The sequence below is a fragment of the Seriola dumerili genome, unplaced genomic scaffold (assembly GCF_002260705.1).
Source record: "Seriola dumerili isolate Sdu_G_001 unplaced genomic scaffold, Sdu_1.0 BDQW01000091.1, whole genome shotgun sequence".
In the NCBI taxonomy this organism is placed as follows: domain Eukaryota; kingdom Metazoa; phylum Chordata; class Actinopteri; order Carangiformes; family Carangidae; genus Seriola; species Seriola dumerili.
In genome coordinates, this window is record NW_019174346.1 from 6,348,686 (window position 1) to 6,369,331 (window position 20,646).

General features: G+C 39.1%; 1 protein-coding gene across 1 annotated transcript in view; it reads left to right on the plus strand.

The window, feature by feature from the left end:
* LOC111222317 (protein turtle homolog B-like) overlaps nt 1-20,646 on the plus strand; it is a 122,590-nt gene that overhangs the window by 56,780 nt on the left and 45,164 nt on the right. Inside the window, exons 4-5 of the mRNA XM_022746008.1 lie at nt 5,654-5,805; nt 13,116-13,233. Coding sequence (XP_022601729.1) covers nt 5,654-5,805; nt 13,116-13,233 — 270 coding nt within the window. The remainder of the gene's footprint in view (nt 1-5,653; nt 5,806-13,115; nt 13,234-20,646) is intronic.

The window sequence follows — 20,646 nt, forward strand, 5'->3', positions numbered from 1 at the left end:
AGTGTACTCGGTCTGCAACAATGTTTAGGTAGGTGGTACATGTCAAAGTAACATCCACATGAATGGCAGGACCGAAGGTTTTCCCAGCAGAAAGTTGCTCAAAGCATCACACAGCCTCTGCCGACTTGCCTTCTTCCCATAGTGCATCCTGGTGCCATCTCTTCCCTAGGTAAGCGACGCACACGCACCCAGCCGTCCACATGATCCACAGACCAGGCCATCTTCTTCCATTGGTCCGTGGTCCAGTTCTGATGCTCACATCCCCATTGAAGGCACTTTTGGAGGTGGACAGGGGTCCGCATGGGCACTCTGACCAGTCTGCGGCTACGCAGCCCTACACGCAACAAGCTGCAATTCACTGTATGTTCTGACACCTTTCTATCAGAACCAGCATGAACTTTTTCAGCAAGTTGTGCTACAGTAGCTCTTCTATCCTTCACTCCCCACGCACATCAATGAGCCTTGGGCGCCCATGACTCTGTCGCCGGTTCACTGGTTGTTCTTCCTTAGACCAGTTTTGGTAGGTACTAGGAACATCCAACAAGACCTGCAGTTTTGGAGATGCTCTGTCATCTAGCCATCACAATTTGGCCCTTGTCAAAGTCGCTCAGATCCTTACGCTTGCCCATTTTGCTTCCAACTCATCAACTTCGAGGACTAAATGTTCACTTGCTGCCTAATATACCCCCCCCCACTGACAGGTGCCATTGTAACAAGATCATCAATGTTATTCACTTCACCTGTCAGTGCTCATAATGTTATGGCTGATCGCTGTATATGAAGCCACACTTTTCAATACAATACCATTGCCTCTAAAGATGTGGATATGTTTATGGAAGGGTCGGGGGCAGCAGCACTGTCAACCAACAGGAGTCATAGCTCATGAATAAAGCTTTTGTTATGTCAGTGAGTTCAACATAGTCTTTTTACCAAAGTGACCTTTGGTAAAAAAAAAAAAAAAAAGCTCACTTTTTAAAAATTTAATTACTCAATAACATAGCTTGTGAGTAGAATGCTTTGTAGAGGCTAGCTATAAGTTATTGGGAGTTTAGTGTCCTTAAAAGCATCACCGAGTAGAGTTGTAAAAAGTAGTACCTGCTCACAGCTGCTGTTCACTCAACAGTAATGTAACTTTGGCAAAAGGTGAAGGTGAGCAAGTTTCATGACTCTGCAAACCAATTATCATGGTGCACTGACTTGTTTTTCCTCTGTCAAAAAGTCATGTGTTTGCAGTTTATAGTTAAAGGATTAAATATGAAAAAAGTATCACAATTTAAACTATATTATAACATTACAATAACAACAATCCCAGAAGATATCTGCTGTATTCTGTTATGTTAATGTGCATTATTATATATAAATATATCTCTGTTCTACTGTCTAATTGCGTTTTCAATCAAAGATATTGAAAAATAAAAAAAGTGAATACATAAATGATAAATGTAGGTGTAAGTGTCTATAAGAAGCTGTGCGGTTGGAAGACCTTGATTGTTCCAGTCTCTGTGGCGTGCGGCATAGAATTAGCACTATGGCCTGGCTTATGGCTGCAGATGGAACGACATGTTAGCAATTGAGAGGCCACAGGATTACACATGTAAGCAGATCAGCTTCAGTCCTAAAGTGATTAGATTGAGAATATCAAAACAGGAATTATGACTGAACAAAAATCTGTATTGAATCGCTGACATTATTGCCGTTTGTCTGTGTGTGTGCGTGCGCTTGTGTGTCTGGGTAGAACAGAGATAGTTCGGGTTAAATGGGGGCAGGGAAGTCAGAGAACACAGCTTAAGCGTGTTTTGGTAGGAAGACTTGCCAATTGTCTTGTATGATCATCCCTTCCCATAATCTAGACAGCCTCTGAGCTAAAGAGGATTTAGAAAAATGGTTTTACAAAACGCAACATGTCCGGCGCATCTCTCCCCATCTTCACACCCGATTCAAGTGTAAAAGCCCTGAAAAGCAAGGTGAACAATGTTTTTTTTTTTTTTTTAATTTTGTTCAAATGGTTCAGTGATGAGATATTAAGGCATATTAAAGTGATAGTTCGGGTTATTTGATGTGGGGTTGTGTGAGGTAGTTACACATAGTCAGTGTATTACCTGCAGTAGAGAGTTTAGAGGAACAGCGATGTTCTGCTGTGGACGGGGTCATCCACAAAAAGGTGTTTTAGCCACTTTTAAAAAATACTCACATAAAAAAAGCTAATACCGGTTTAAGTGTTGATTTATTTTGAATATTTTCACCACTTTATCTTGCCTTCAAATAGCCCTTTCCTTTGGAACTACATTTTTTTCAACCGTTGAACTACCATAGTCCTACGCTCTGTCTGATGCAAACAGATGATTTGATAATATGGTACTTCTACAATTCGCAAACTGTAGCTCCAAAGAAAGGGTTGTTTGATGGCAACATAAAGCAGTGAAAATATTCAAAGTAAAGCGTACACTCCAACTGATATTGTTATTTTCTGTGGGCATTTGTTTAAAGTGGCTAAAACACATTTTTCCGCTGACCCCGTCCACAGCAGCTCATCGCTCAGCTTCTGTGTCTCAGCCAGTTCTCCCGGCCGCTTCTTTAAACTGGGATCGCGCTGATTTGAATCTACTGCAGGTAACACGCTGACTATAGATAAGTACCTCACACAACCTCATGTCAAATAACCTCAACTATCACTTTAATTTATCAACTTTTATCATATGCATTTAATTCGATGTCTGATCATAAATGGAGACACTTGGAGAAGCACAAACAGCATAAACACAACTTTGAGTCTTTGAAAAGGACAAGAACAACTTCCCCTGCTTATTAAAACCACTCTCTAGCTGTAGAAAATGTCAAACCTGTCTCTCCTCCTGTGAGAGAGGGACAGGTGGACCTCTGCAAAGGTGTTTAAGATTGCAAATAGGCTTTCACGAACTTCTCTTAAGTGTCTGTTGTGCATATAAATGCATAGGCATGTTCTGTTGCTGCATATGCACTTACAGCACCAGCAGCAGCTCATCTTCCTGTTGTGACAAGCACACTCACTTTCTGTACTGTTACACATCTGAAATCATGAGACATGTTCAACCGAGCAGAGAGCGAATGCGAAGCCACTGAAGGTTTACACACACACACACACACACACACACACACACACACACACACACACACACACACACACACACACACACACACACACACATGCAGTATTGAGTAGTCTCTTGGTGACTTGTTTGATCGGCCAGTCTCCTGCTGTTATGTACACATGGCCAGCCGGTCCCTCAAAGGAGTCAGAAGTTTTTATTCCACTGAGGAAGAAAATACCTTTAAAGATTTAAATGTCTTCTCTTAGAAACAGCACTTCAATGTTTCATGAGATGTTTGCAATGATTGAGGCATTTCACTGGTTTTATTTATTTATCTGTTTCCTGGCTCACTGGATACATTTCAGGTGACAGTACAGCTAAGTTTCAATGCATTTCTCCAAAGAGCTCTCTTCAGTCAAATTTACTCCTCCACATCTTTAGTGAATGTCAAGGTGAAAACTTGACATCTTTAAGTTTATCATCAGAACAGTGCAAATACAAAACTCTGTGATTGCTGACTCAGCTGTTTAGAGAAAATGGCAAGAAAAAAAAAAGTGTTTGCAGTCTTTATGTAGCCTTTGCTAATGAAATAGCTTTTAAATAGATACTTGAGGGAAATTCAGGCATCCAGTAGCTTACATGACACATAAATCAACCATTATCCACCAAATACACAAATATAAGAAGGTTAAGAGTAGAATAAAAATATGCATAAATAACTAAATAGAAAAAATTAACTGCACAGCATTGTTACTTGTCATGTAAGTGGGCGGTCTCTATGAAACCATATGTGCAATGAATAGAACAGTGTAGATGTAGAACATACAGATGCCTGTACAGATACAAATGCCTGTTGTGCCCAGGGCTCAGCACATGAACGTTTGCTCACCAGTCTCCCCAGAACACTACAGAACAGAATACAACACTGACAAGAGAATGGTAAAACATCAGCAGAGGTTTCTTACAGAAGTTGAAAGACCCCAGTCTCCTCAGGAAAATGGTGATATTGCAGAATCCCATATTAAATGGCATGGCCTATAACAATACAGCAACCATCTGTTCTAGAAAAGATGATTCTATAAATACTGGAATACTGAAAGATCATAATCTCAATGATAAGACAGTCAGGTCATTAGTTGCTACTCTTACAGTAACTCTGCAAACACATCACCACTTTCTTGTCCCTGTGCTGAGAACAATTTGTGTATTTAGGAGGCATGAACATGTAATGAGAACCTATTATTGGAAATGTAATCAACTTCAAGGAGGAAGTTTTTTTCTCCCACTCCCCCATGCATGTTCATTAAGCCAAAATATGCTACAGCTGGTCTCCTTCTCCTGCACAGTCTCCTGGCAACCACAACATACCAGTACATGATATAGTATAAATAAATATCGCGCCAGTGCATGTTCTTATGTGTGTCAGTGCAGCTACATTAAGCTAGCAGTGCAGTTTTGTGCTCATTTGTGGAGTGTTTGCCCAGGGCTTTGAAAGCACTGAGTAATGCTCACTCACTGTGCAGTGTGGTTGGGGCGGCTTTGGCTAATCAATGTTCAGCAATAAACAAGAAAGTTGCAAGAAAGTATTGCACCTACAACTAGATGGAGGCAGCACAGCAGATGTATAAGTCATCATATTTAACCAATTCAAACCAAAGAATTTGGTTATTTAATACAACTGACCTTCAAGAATGTGGCTTTATGTATCTGAAAAGAAATGTGTCTTTACTTCTTAGATGTACTGACTGTAAGTGTTGTTTCAGTAAGAGTTACAACAGCAGTCATGTAGCTGCCATCGGACTGGTCTGTGTTTGTGTTTGCTTACCGCAGAGTGTAATCAGGCATTTCCTTTTGCTGTGAGTCAAACCTGCATACCTGTGCGACCGTGTACCAGGGATAAATCAGAGTCATCATACACAGATCAACACAGAATAAGTAGTGGTTTAATTTATATGGCCGATATGCTATTATTATGATACTTTGAGAAAATACATTGAAGCTATGTTGTCACAAGCAACTACCTCTGGGGCTGAAAAAAAAAAGTGCTAAAAACTGCAGTTCCTCCTGTGGCCACTTGAGTCTGGCTCCAAAAGTGAATCACTCCCCATAGACTCCCATGTTAAAATATCCAACTTAACAGCAGAAATAAACATGTGTACAGCTTTGTACAAAGAACAGTTTTGGTCTCTTTAGCTAATTTCCTCCTTCAACACAATTGTAGTTGGGTGAATTTTTATAAAGCTTACCCAATTAAATTTTTATTAAAGCTTAAAGTTATGTATAATTGAGGGCGTATTGGTTTGAGTGACAGGTGGGTGACCGGCATCCACTGAAGCCTTGGCTTCACACATGCCCCAAAACTGTTTTACAGAAACTCCACGGGGGACGTCACAGAGGCTATGTCCATCTTCACTTACCGTTTATAGTCTGTCACTGTTGTAGTTCATAGTTACAGTTTATATTGGGTCAAAACAAGAAGTCTAAAGGAAAAAGCCTATTAACTTTGTTCTATGTTGTCACTGTGCTTAATCCTTTTGATTGATTCTTTTTCTCTCTACCTTTCTCCCTGTCCTCTGACCCCTCAGCCCCCCCCACATTCACAGATACGCCACCTCAGTATGTAGAGGCCAAGGAGGGGGGGAGCATCACTTTGACCTGCACGGCCTTCGGCAACCCCAAACCCTCTGTCAGCTGGCTGCGGGAAGGCAATCTCATGGTCAGCAGTGCCAAGTATAAGGTATGCCATGTTCAGACTATAATTGTAATACCAACAACAACAACAATAACAATGAGTAAAATTGCACTTGTATGTTGGGACAGAGGGAAGAATGATTACCATTGTAATAACTTGGCAGAGTTGTAAAAGCTCGCCTCATACTAATGTAAACCCTTGTACATTATTTTGGAGTCTGATGCCTTCAAACTGCACTTTGGACAATATATCATCGGCTCGCCAGTATCTGAGGCAACTCAGGCCCCTACCATTTATCATCGCTCAGGTAAACACAGACACTGTGTACACTTCAAACGGCTGACCTTTATAAAAGGTAATGCAGCCAAAGCAGGTAATGGGGATGGCGAGTAGCAAAGTCAGCAGGCAGGCAGAGGTCAGCAAGGGGTTAGGCAAGAATCTCGACAAGGCAAGAAGGGAGCAGGCAAAACGTAAGTCGAAAAAAGAATAAACAACTAGTTTAATGAGGCTGAATATAGAGCTGTTGAAACAGACACCACAGCTTATGGAAGAAGGGGCAGCTGCTGGAGCTTCATTACAGCTGCAGCAGAAAGAGAGGCCCTGCAGCTGGGGCGGGTTGGGTTTATCCATGAAGGATAAAAGAGCATAGTACAGTTTGTTTTGAGCTTGTATGAACAGAAAAGCTGATGCTGAAATTAAAATACCAATATATTTGGAGGAAATCTAGCTTCCTGGTATAAAGTTTGAAGCAGATATTTGTTGCTGCTGTCACAACGCGGAGTGTAGACATGTGGAACTTGAACCAACACCGTATGGAGGAGGAGGCGGCTGCCACACCTTCGTGACAGCTGCAGCCGAGAGAGAGGCCATGCAGCTGGGGTGGCCCGCTCTGCAGCTATCGGTGATGTCTGGTGGGACGTCTGTACGACAGATTCACACTGATGGAGACAAAAGTGAAGTTTCCCTTTTATGATGCTTCCGCGCTGCTGACAGTCAGGGCCAGAGGCATTATGTGTTCGGGGTGTCTGTCTGTACCATTCTTGTGAGGATGATGTCTCAGGAACGCCTTGAGGGAATTTCTTCAAATTTGGAAAAAATGTTCACTTGGCCTCAAGGATGAACTGATAAGATTTGGTGCTCAAAGGTCAAGGTAACAGTGACCTCACAAAACATGTTTTCGGCCACAATTCATAGGCTAATTATGACAAAATTTTACACAAATGTCTAATAGGATAAACAGATGAAGTGATGACATACAGTATACATTATATCCAAAAGGTCAAAAGTCAACTTCACTGTTATATTCTGCAAAAACACTTTTGGTCATTATTCAATGCTGTAACTCAGGAAGGGGACTGCAACTATGGCATACAACCAAGAAGCAGGAATTCTTTTTTATTTATTTACATATATATATTTATTGGGATGAAATTGCTTATTCTACGAGTTTTTGGCCTCATGTTGGACGGCTAAAATGTATTTTGCAATTTCTTAAACAGAGAAACACTAGGCGAGTAGGACTGAATGGAGAGATGAACATCTTGTAAGTACAATAACATAACTCATGAATGTTGTATAGATTGATAATGTTAGCTTTCATTGTAATTTCAAAATCCATGATAAAGTTTAACTTAAAAAATGAAAATTCTGAACAGCAAAGGGACTTTTTTTGATTATTATTTATTATTTACCTATACTGTCCTTTGCCTGCATGTCTCTGCATCAGAAACACACTGCAGCTCTGACCCTGTTATGCTCTTACTTTCATGCATTTAAATGCTAATGTGTTGTTCAGACAATAAAGACTGACGGCAGAGCTACATCTGTTTGTTCTTGAGGTGCTTTTTAAAATCGAAACTCGAGATGATTGGGATGAACAAAATACAATGATTAAATCCTTGATATGCAAATCATATTGAAAATAGACCATAGCACTGTAACATTACTGTGACAAACAATATTGCACAAACTAAAAATGTTTGATATGACTATAAAGTGGTTCACTTCGTATTAATCATATGACTAAACAGCTATTCAGTATAGCATCAGGTAGCTTTTACTTGGCAAATTAGTTCTCCATTGTTAGTAGTTAGCTCTCCACTGTTTAGTTCCGCATCTGGGGGCTTTGTCGTCCTCTGCTCCACTGTGCAGGTGCCAGCAGTGGGGTAGTGAATGGTGTTTTGGCTGGAGCTGCAGTGACACACTGTGCCAAGCCTGCAGTGACACATACATCAGTTACCTTTAGCTTTGTAACGTTGACTTAGTTATCGAAGCAAATGTTGTACTGTGCTTATCAGCTCTGATTAGACATAAGATCCAGCACAGAACAGCTCAGCAGCGACTGTCTTACCTGTATGCAGCGTTTAGGTTTGAGGTTCTGCACGACAGTTTCTTTGTCGTACATTGATACAAGGTTTTTCATCTCTTGTTCACCATTGCCTACCAAACCAAGCTGGAATGGGCACTGCAGACTCTGAGGTAGTAGACTCTTGCAGTATTCTGGTTTCCAGCAGTGCTTTCCGCTCTTGGTAGATATGAAATGATCTGCACAACACACTCCAGTGCACTGCTTGTTTTTGTGATCCTCACACACTGGTACGATTCAACTTGACACCATAATGAGGCGAACTTGTTAGCAAGCGGTTTGTTCTTTACAGCAAACATGAAGCCACAAAACCATTCATCGTATTTCTGACTTCACTCTCTTTGAGCTCTGTCTTTGGTCTCCTCCAGCAGAAAAAATATAAATGTAAAGTGGGTTTGTTTGCGTTCGTCATAGTGAACGATACCTTTCACATACAGTACATGTAGTAATGTGATCAATTTAAAATACAGAAATACAGATTAAAGCCCCTTTAAAGGTTGGGGATTAGGCAGATTGAACCTTGAATTGCTAACTTTTTGTACTACATCTGCGGAAACCTTATAGTAATGTTCACTTGAATGATGTGTTGAATCGTAACAGCTGTGTTTCTGGGGCACTCTCAAATTGGATTTAATGCCTTAAAGGTTCTATAAACGATTCTCGCTGCCACTAGATGTCGCACTAGACCACCAGCATCTCAGACCAAAACAAATGCTTTGTTAGCCACATCTATGCCTGTGTTATGTTCCACAGCAATGCTGACAGTTAGCCAGCTAGCCATAGCAACATTTGCCAAACACATTCATAAGTTAGTTAACATTATCATGCCCTCTGCAGCCAGTCACTAATGAAAAAAGACATGTTACATTATATAGTAATCATGTTATTGCACATGAAGGAGAAGAGAAGCAAGTTCAGAGTGAAGCTTGAGCCCATTAGCAGCTTGTAGTGTTCTCCTCTTGGTAAAGCCGGACCAGTACTGGCTCCACGGTTGTGCATCAACATGCACGCGCCGCCAGACCGGACACCTAAACAAAGACCGGCGTAACTCAGATTACAACACAGAGGAGGTGTGACTTCATTCTTTGCTCAGGACATCATTAGTTTACTATATCTTTACATAGAAAATACAGGTACTTGTTTACTGCTATATGATTGTTTAAAATCTCATTTACAGAACCTTTAACCTCCAAGTATAAATAATAGACCATACCCACCAGTTAAGAGTCCAGCATCTGAAATGACCAATTGATCTGTAGCAGCCTTGTTTCCTTACTACTTTTATTTTGTTCACGCTTAATCATTTCTGTATTATCACTGTATACTGAGCTACAATTGAGTATTAACCTTTTGGGATTTACTGTGGTGTAATAGCTCAGTGAATAGATTGTAAGTGTAGTTGGGATCTTTAAACTTACTATTACAGCGTTTGGTTTTAGTTCGAATTTGTGTTAAATGAGAAAAGCAGCATTAGTGTTTGTAGTGTATGCTTCACATCTACCACTAAATCCTGCATGCAGGAATGGATATGACTCCCCCACATTAGATCAATTATTTAAATGTCTGAGCTTTATTCATAGGAGAGTTATATATCTAAATTTGTCCCTGCAGCTTTCCCTAAGTCACTGGACTGTACAGTCTTTTTCTACAGCCTGGTGAGCAACTGTACAACCTGTAGATCTGCTAACATGAAGAGTCTTTTTTCTTGAAATCTGAGCAACCATGGTTTTCATGTGAAAGTCTGCACTCTGCTCTCTTTTATGTGAATAAATACAAAGATAGATGTAGGTGGTTAAAAACAGCAAAACCAACTTTTTGTTTTCTTGAAAAGAAATAAGTGCTCAGTCACATTTAACCTGGAAGCTGCTCTGCTCTCTGCTGTCAGATGTGATGGTTTACTTGGAGGAAATGGATTGAAAAATGAATTTATGCTGAGAGTATAAATCTGGTAGGAAGAGAAGTCAAAGGCTGGATGTGTCCTTTGAGGGAGATTTAACTTCAGTTGTTTTTATTTGATATGGCACCCTTACCATAGAAATATGTTTTAGTTTTTTCTTCAGATAACTGCCAACAGGTTTTGTTTTGTTTTGTACATTAAAGGCACGACGAGAAACATTCAGAGAAAACCTTTAACTTTGCTGCATTTAAAGGATTGCACTTTTTCATGTCTGTATTAAAATGATAATCAGGTGCACGGATAGATACTGAAAATGGTTTTTCTTGCTGTAATAATTCTTCCTGTTCCTTCCTGGACTGGACATTTAGAGATCCCTTCTTAATGCACCTTTGACAAAATCCACCTTTGCTTTACACTAAAACAAAGTTCAGCAAAAGCTAATGTTTGGCTTCAGCAGTTTGAGTTTGACAAATTAAAGGGGAATCTTTGTCACATTCTTTTTAGTGGACACCAATCTTTTTCACTGTAAACATGTTAGGATGGGAAAACTGTTTAAATGTACATATGTGAGCATTGTTTTGAGACACTTATGAAAGTGAAAGTGATTTTTTTTCCTACAGAAGCTAACAAAATTAATGCATTAACTGCTTGGCAGGTACAGAGGGAGAGATTCAACCACTTCATCTTCAACGTTCCTCCCTGTGTCATTGTCTTACAACAAAAAAAAACAGATCTAGTGTTGCCAGATTTGAGTGACAGAGCCTCACATCTGCCCAGTCTTCATGAAAGAGGCCCAATTTAGGAGAGCCACATATAAGCATTCAGACAAAGTCTTTTGGATAATGTTGAATGTACAGAGTAGTGATGTGCGGATTGGCTCTGATTTCATCCGAGTCTGCATGTATGCATAAATAATCCACCTGCCACCCACCCAAACAAAGTCTTTTCCATGATTTCTAGACCACATTGCACACATGACCATTATTCCTCAGCGGGATATTACACATGATGATATAGTAACGTATAACACTGAAGTAGGCTGGTTTTAAATAAAGATTTATTTAAAGTGAAAGTTCTTCTTTTTTGGTAAAATGAAAATGGCAACAGGTATTTCCACAATAGCCTGAACACTGCTAACAGCTAACACACAACTAAAATTCTAAAAAAGAGTTCAGAGTCCAGAAGCTTGAAGAATGTAATTAATGTTTTCCTCATACATCATATAGCCTATTATTTCACCCACCCGCTGTTAATCAGGATGTTAATTTTTATGACCGGATCCGGGGATTAACAGCAGTGCCTGCGGATATAACTGCGATCCGCGCATCACTAACACAACGTCTTTACTTGGATTAACAGATGTACATTTTTATTGACTCAATAATAATTTGAGGACAAAGAGGTTAATGGAAACTGTCCATGTGGAATAAAATATTTTATGAAAAAGTAAAAAAATTGCCCAAATTCACAAACCACCAAATTCACTGAGTGAAATACAGACTTCCACTGATTTACAATTTAGTGACATTGTGTAGTAAACCTTCCTCTAAGTTTCCTGTTAGTTGTGCAGTAGTGTTCATTATGTTAAATTGAACTTTTTTTCCCATGATGAAAACAAATGAAACTGATGTCATTAAACAAGAGCTATGATTAAATTTCCAAACATCGTTGACGCAAAAGGTGACTTACAGAGGAGTTTACATAGAAACAAAGACATAATCCAAATATTGAATGGCTGCACTGTGCATTTCTCTTTTATTCAAGATATCAAATATTAGATAACTGCATCACATTATCCCTTTGGCTTTCCGTAATACAGTCATGCTGGGAAACATATAACTGAAAAACCTTGATCCAAAATCCTTTCGAAAAATATAAACCCAGTAGCAGTGTTGTGCAAGTTTACACTTCACTAGAGCTAGCTCAAAGTTCAGTTCATAAAGGTTAAAATGAACTCGTTCATGTTCATAGTTCACAGTTTGAGTTTGAGTTTGAGTTTGAACTTCACAGTCCAAAAAAATTAACTACTTCATGTTCATTTCTTCTGTTTAAAAAAAAAAAAAAAACTCAGTAGGCTAGAACTTCCTCCTACCCATCCATCCCAGCCTCAAATCACTGTCACTTCTCAAACTACATGAATTACTGTTACAGACAGAGATTACTTTTAAATGATGAGAAAAAAACCTGTGTGAGTATATGTTTTATGTGTACATGCTGTGAGTTTGACTCAGGTGGAGGAACTTTGTGGCAGTTGGTTTATGGTCTGATCTTTTCTTAATGATTTCTTGTGATCATCATTCACTTTCAGATATTTTAAAAGACTAGCTGGATGCTTCAACTCGATGTGTCGTTTCAAATTCGTTACTGATGTGACTGCTTATTTAGACCCTGCGGTGAGATTTTTATCATTGGAATTTGAACTGATTTGTTCATAAAAGTCTTCAAATATTCATACAAACTGACTTCAGTAACACCAGTAGCTGTGCTGTTTCTGTTGCCAGCACCAGACACCTCACCTGACACATGTTGGGTGCCATAAACCATTGCGTGCTGCTGTAAAACCGAAACAGTTCTTCTTCTGGTGTTTTTTGGCAGTTGGTAGCTTTGACAGCTTTTTGGTTCACTACTGCCACCTTCCGGTGTGTGAGCGTTGTTAACTTTCGCCAGAGTAAACAACGCTCACATTCATTAGTTGAAAACAGATACGTGTTCAGTTCATCGTTCACCAAAAAATGAGTGCGCTCATGCACAACACTGCCCAGTAGGTGTCCTAGGTCCTCTCCAGGAGGAAGTCAGATGGTAGAAACTCCAGTAAAAAAACAAACAAACTGCAGTAGTGTACTTCCTGGTGATTTGAGTTGTTCCATCTTCCATCTATCATGATGTATTTTTATATTTATGGAAATATTTATATCTTTTTCTTTTAAAAACATTCAGCTGAGTCAAAGTTCACCTCCAATTTGTGTATGTATTTTCTGTATGTATAAAGCAATCAAATAATAATGGTTTAGTTAGAGGACCAACATTTTAGGACTCCGTTTCTCCACCTTAAAAGAAGGCTTCAAATAGCTAAATGTGTATGTCTTTATTCAGGTGTCTGATGGGAGTTTGACGGTGCTATCCATCACCCGGGAAGATCGTGGGGCCTACACATGTCGGGCTTTCAGTCCCCAGGGAGAGGCCATTCACACCACACGGCTGCTAGTACAAGGTTAGTCTTATTAGTTAGTTAGTCTTGTCTCTTGCTAGTACAAGAGGTTTTTTACATCTTCTTATGGCACAAACTTCTTTTCTAGAAAGAAATGATTTGATGAAGGGCTGGCAAATTGGATTTTTATGATATCTATTGTTCTTTTTCATTCTCATACAGTATTCATTTATTTACAACATTTATGTCCGTTAGAGCCTCGTCACGTATCTGGGGAAGTATCACAACATTCCCATATACAGTTTATACACACACAGAGTTTTTCCCAGTTATCCTTTCAGAGGATTGCAGAAATGAAACGGAATCTTGAATGGACACACAAAACATCACATTCAGCTCCTATCTGTCGTGTGTTATTCAGTGTTGAATCCTGCACCCCTGTGAAAACAGCCCTGAGATAGTTTGAGTCTTCTATTTACTATAGGTGTTAAGCTGAGTTTATGAGTAACAGTTATACCAGGTCAGTGTATTCAACCAGGTTTTGCAGAGATGATAAATTCTTTTTAATCAGAAACTGATACTGAAAAACCAACAAACTTAAAACGTTAAGTCAGCACAAAAAACAAATGTAAAAATACAATGCCAATAAGAACAAAGAAAGAACAAAAGCAGTGAATCAAATCCTGATAAAGGGGAAGTCACATAAAAGAAAGACCAAAATAAAATTTCCCTAAATAGGCACAACAGCGCTGTTACACTAAAATATTCATTTGTCTCTGAGCACTACTCCTTAGTATCACATTCATCAGAAAGTTACAAGATGCTGTATTTTACCATATGCATGACGTATGCATGAATTTGCATTTGAAGGGGAACAAATATTTGTGTTTTTATTGATGTGAAGCAAATTCAAAAGATAATGATATGTGCATGAGGCCATTACAGTCACTTGTAGAGTAAAACCATAATATTTCCATTATCACTGCAAGTTTGCATTCAGTTCGATGTATTAAATTTACAACATAATTAAAGTACTGCAAGTAGTGTTAAAGAGAGCAGCAACTAAGGAAAGAGGAAGAGGAGGATAAAGGAAGAGAAGCAGTAAAGAGAGAAAACAAAGAGAAATTGTGTCTGTAATCAAGAAGAATTGAGCAAATGGATTCTGGATGTGCTATTTACCACTGGAAATGTTGTTTCAAACAAATCAATAAAATACACAGGAAACTACCAGACCTCTACAACAGCAAGGACACAGACCACAATCTGTATTGATTTAACTGAACAGAAACCTTGTGAATCCTCACATAATATTTTTTCTTTTTAAGTATTTGACCAAGTTCAGAGGAACTGGTTATAGTGAGCACGTCTGTCTGTGTCACACATCACACTGAAGAACTACGCTAAGAATGCAGACTTGAAACAGAGCCTTTCTCTGCAGTGTGTTGTGTGCCAAAAAGACAGTAGTAAGGTAAGTAAGTAAAGGTTTCACTTTGCAATAGCAACTGCTGTGTTTCTCAGTGAATGTGTTCTCATGTGGCTGTTGCTCTCTTGACTGACCAGGGTCAGTGAGTGAGCACGTTCAGTCGACCAATCAGCAGCCTGAATGAGCTGTGAATGTACGTTCCTAGCAGCCAATCACTGATCCCCACTATTTATCTGGAGAACCACTTCTCCTTTGTTTTTTATTCTAAGTGGTTTATAAAGCTAAGTTAGTTAAGTGTAAGTTTAACTTGACTTAAGTTTTAAAATCTTGAACACTGTATATGTAATTATTTTCTTCGCTAAATTGTAGATTAGCATGTAGGGGTGGGCAATATAACGAATGTACTCGATGGATTGTGGCTTGTTCTATGTGGCATGTAGTTAATGACTATATCGCCAACATTGAGTACAAATTATTGCGTAATTGCTTTGGCGTGTCACTTCTCTAGCTCTCTCCTATGCTGTATCACTGCGGAAGCAAGGTGGGCGAGGTGTGTGTGGTTTCGTATCTGGAGCGGAGGGAACGGGAGAGAGTGAAAGAAGTGAAGCACCAAAGTGAGTTCATACGTGGTCAGAAAGAAATCGCTCAAGCGGAAGTGATTCTGTGGGTAACTGTTGCTGCTTGTTGCGGGTGGGAAAGTTTTGGCCCACGGCCCACCAGTGGCCGACCACTGCTCAAGGGAACATGAATGTCTGTACAAAGTTTTGTGGTAATCAATAATAATAATAATAATAATTGCAGCGATATTTCCGTCTGGACCAAAGTGGTGGAACCGCCTGATAGACATACGTTGAGTCATGCTTCTATTGTGACTAAAAAAATAAAGTTGAAAAGTAGAAGTTTCTCATAATTGAAAATGTGTTCAAGCTATATATATCTTCTCCCTGCTGGTACAACACAGTCACAGTGTGATATCAGCTAACTGATGCCTCAAGCATGTCATCACACCCATCTGAACACGACAGTATGATGCAGCCATATGTTTGGGAGTGGGACTAGACTATGCAGAAATTAGTTTGGGGAGCACTAAGAACTGAATTTTATATCAGGAACATTTAAGACTATCTTGAGCTCAACAATTGTATTTGTACAATCGAGCAGTTTACCACTGATAGAAGCCCAAAGAGAAAAAAAAGAATGAAAGGATGGGAAAGCTTTTTGCCTCCAGCTGTAAATGAAATGTCAGCTTCTGTAACCAAAGCAATCTGTCTGTATCAGTACACACTCCACTACAAAATCAAGACACATTTAGCAAATGAATCATTTATCGTCTACGATCTGCCACAACAAGCATCGTGTGCTCAAAGTCAGTAGTTTTTTTTTTTTTTCACAAATTGAAAGTAAACACAGTGTCAAATGTGTGTCTGTGCAGCAACCTTAGATTTGATTCGCCTCACCAAAGAGGATAAATGATAAAGGAGCGAACATGGGATTCCAGGTCATCTAATTTAAAGATTGCCGCCCCAGATGAACAGACCTGAGTGGTCACAACCTCATCTAGACTGAGGCTCAATCTCTAACTGAAACATGTTCACTGAGTTTTTTCTTGATTGATTCCTATCGTTCTCGTGGAAAGTCGACAAAGTATTAAACAGATGTTTACTTCATTATAGAAAACTGGAGTCCTGAAGTCCAGCCACTAGCTTCAGTAACTCTGTATAATCTGTCATTCAGCATTTCTGCCATCTGTCTTTCATTCTTGGTTTTATCCATAAAACTCACCAAACTTCTCTTCTTATGTTTTTTTTTTTTATGTTTTATTTGTAGTTAATGAGCCAGCTCATTAATGTATGATCCATCAGCCTTAGCTGTACTTTGTGTTTAGTGCTAATTGGCGAATGTTAGGATACTAATTCACTAAACTAAGATGATGGAGGAAGTAAACATTAGACCTGCATGTAAGCATTATCATTGTGAGTATGCTAGCATGCTGACGTTAGCTACATGCACAGCCTCAGTTGTTGTTTCACATCTCCACGTCTGTACACATGCACAGACCAAGGGTGGAGGATTTGGAAGGGACGTCCAGCAACTACTAAATTGTTTCAGCAATAATTTTGATCAAAAGATTTAAATATAACCCCTGTTGTCTGTCACTGTCTAGTCAGTGTATTTGGTACACATACAGTTAACAGATCTCATTCAGTGAGGAAGTGAGGAAGGCAACATCCTTACACTAACAGTTCTGTGCAGGAAGTAGCTACTTTACAACATTTCACTTAAAGAAATGATGGTACCACTTTACAATTAGTCTACCCTTATAAAGGATTTAGAAATGGTTTATAATTAGGTTATTAATTCAGTCACTTTGCAAATCATAAATAAATAATTATAAAGAAGTTATAACAGTTTTCATACATTGATACAGCCTCACTATTTGTCAAGATCAAGTTAATGCTTACTACTCATTAATCTTACTAATGAGTTACAACCATTTATAACTGGTTATGATAAAGGGTTTTACACTTTACAATAGGGCTCTCTTTTTATAGTTATAAATGGTAATAACTTTTTAATAAATGACTGTAAAAAATGAGATGCCAAGAAACATGAAGATGGATTGGGGGAGAGTCAGCTCAGTGAACAACAGGCCACAGGTTTGTGTAGAGTGGGTCAAAGAATGGATGAACAGTACACCAAGTAAAGGAAGGATACCAACTGTGTTATACCTGGAATGCCAAAGTCCCAAACAAGAGACTGACCAACAAAAAGCATCTCTATTTTATTATCCACTGTGCATAACAATCTGATAGCATATGTCATATCAACTCCTGTGTATAATGAGGATGGCTGATGATAGCATGTCATGGTAAACAATATTGCCAATCCATATGAATCCGGTAATTTGATATGATAATTTGATATGCCGTAATATGATATGCCAATTGAAACTTTTTGACCATTAAGATGCTGATGGTGGTTAATGGCTTGTAATTTAACAAAAGACAGGTACATATGTTGGATGATGGAGAAAACAAAGGAAGCTCAGTAACGAATGAGATTCGAGGCTTAACAGTACAGATAAATGTGGGCTCACTATTTGGCAAGCAACAGGTCACTCTTGCCCTTTTTATCTAACATGTTATAACAGTTTATAAATTAATTACAAAGTGCTAACAAGCTAATTAATCCATGTGTTATGGGCCATTCATAAATCCTTTATAAGGGTAATCTTATTGTAAAGTGGTACCAAATTTATTTTCTGAATTGTTAATGTGTTGAATCAACAATATCAGTAATAATAATACTCAACTAAGCCATAAATGTTTTCCTCATGCATCAGTGAGTTATTCTGTCAGGTGGGAGAAGGTAGTAGTTCAGACAGAGGAGGAGGGGCAGGGTCACAGTGGAGGCCTGGGCTTGTAACAATGTAACTATAACAATAAATGTAGATATATGTTTTGTATTACATTGAGGTTGCGCTAAGAAGTCAATTAAGCACTCAGTCATACATGGTTTTAATAACGTGGGCATGAATACTATACTATGTACTGTATATAAAATACATAAAATGAGTGTGTGGGCAACCATATCTATAAATAAAAGCTGTAGATTACATGAAATTGCAGGAAAAAAGTCTTTCATAAATGCTAAAAAGCAGTGCCATGACTTCTAATCAAGTAACAGAAGTTTCTCTGGTGTACTGTGTATGTTACTCGCCAGTTGCTTTCATTCAGAGAACAGACAGTGAACATGTTCACATATTTCTTTTTGCGACTGAGTACAAAGCCAGGACTGAGCCAGAATGGTTGTTTGACCCGTCTTGTATAATTTACGAGTGAGACAGATTAATAGAGGCCCTCCTGGAAAGCCACTGAGCAGCAGATCAGCTAAGAGACTACAGTGCCAACAAATCTCCAGCACTCAGCTGGACCCAAATAGAGCGGGTTGGCACACACACACATGCGCACACATACACACACACACACACACACACACACAAACATACACACACACACACAGACAGACACTCACACACACCCACCCAAACACTAACAACACAGTCATCCAGCACAGGCCTAGTCCTGGTTGTCCTGCTAAGGGGCTGGCAGATGGTAACGCGCTGCCTGTTAAAGGATCAGGCCGTGGGCTACAGATCAGGACTAACATATGGGACTAGCAGTTTATAGTTGCAACACTGGCTCAGCTCAGCTGTGCATGTGTATCTGATTGTGTGTGTGTGTGTGTGTGTGTGTGTGTGTGTGTGCATGTCTGTGTATAAGTGTGGTATGAAAAAATCGAAAGATATATGATGATATATGCACAGGTGTGTGTGTGTGTAAATCCTTCACCAGGAGAAAGTGTTCAGTTCAAAGGTCATAAAGTAGCATCCTTTTGTAACTGCTGTCTCACATGTGGATGTTGATGCAGGGTGTTTGTATTCATATCTGACTATGTGGGTTGTGTTCAAAGGTGCTGAGGTGGTTCAGAAGTTACTGATAGGTACAGTTGCTTGCATTGTCCTCATTACAGTTAAATTGCATCCGTTTTCAGTCCCAAGACTCATCACAGAAAATCAGCCAATATTTTGCTTTTGAAATAAAAACATATTGTAATTAAGTTTAATGAGGGATGTTTCACTTTTTTAAAGGATTGCTGTCATGCCTTTATTATAAAGTCAAAAGCAGAGAGATAACATGAAATGAAGGGAGAGAGAGACAGAGAATGACATGCCACAAAGGTGCCCATCAGGACTTGGAGTGAGGATGTTGTGGTTTGTGGTCTGCCCCTTCATAAGTGGTATTTGGTGTTGCAGTGTACACTAAAACGGTCATGGGAGGTCATGCAAGAACCACTTGTATGAGCAGATTTGTTATTAAGTGGCCCGTGTCAAGTGATTTATAACAACTTGCAGCATTTTCCTTTTCAATTAATATTATTTTAAGTACAAGTAAGCTATTTACCAGTGGTGCAGACCGTTCGTTGAAGAAGACACCTTCTGCTTTTCTTCACGGGGAGAAAACACTTGTTTGATTTAAGAATGACCTGCTTTAAACTGAGTTAATTTGTCAAGTTCAAATATGTTATCAAAACTACTAATGCACTCTTTGCTGTGATGAGTTGAACACATGGTTCAATCAGTGACTGTGTCATGGTCATTGTTGTGTTATCACCCTTTTAGTTGAAAAAAAAAAATGGAGGCTGTTTGGGCTGAATTTTGCTGTAGTTTTCAGTTGCTCACGTCTGTTTTTAGTCACAAATGTGAGTGAAACCCTCAAACTGTTCACAAACCGGTTCACAAACAAGTTCATTCCTCAAGTTCTAGTGAGTGGTTTGTCACAGAGTGACACATAAAACTATGTTTTTGTTTTCTTTTCTTTTTTTCTTTAAAAAAAAAAAACTCTCTTTCTTCACTAACTTCACCGTCCCCTGCTCCAGGATCAGTCAGGTTTAACTGCCGATTCCTCATCCTTCAACTTAGCGTGCACCATCTTCTCTTCATCACCAATTCTCATCTCGGCCTGGTTGTTTTGGGTCTGGTGGCACTACATGTCTTATTTTGACCCTTCTTCGGTCCTGAGCACAAGGTTTTGAGTCTCTTCATTCCTCTTCAATCTTCATCAGCGTCTTTGTTCTCCAGTCAGTTGAGGAGCTCAGAAGTCATGCTCAAACGTGATACTCAGTTTGAAAGTATTAAATCCACACATATTTATCTCGTCATTCAGGACCAGACACATTCAGATGAGGTCCTCCAGCTTTTACAGCTGATACTTATGTGTAGTATGTCCTATTTTGGGTGCTATTGCTGTATATTCTTACACTCGTATGTTGAGTGGCTCTCTCTGATAAACACAGCATCTAGTGTGTGGTAAGTATCTGAAAACAGATTAAGGTGGAAAAGCATGTTTTTAGCTTCCAGACCAAACTCACACTGTTACATATATGGTTATGGTCAGAGGTAGGAAATTACTGCAAATCAAGGATCATGGTATAAATATATCCATGAGTGCAAGGAGGATTATCCATCTGGCACAGCAAGGATCACTCAATAA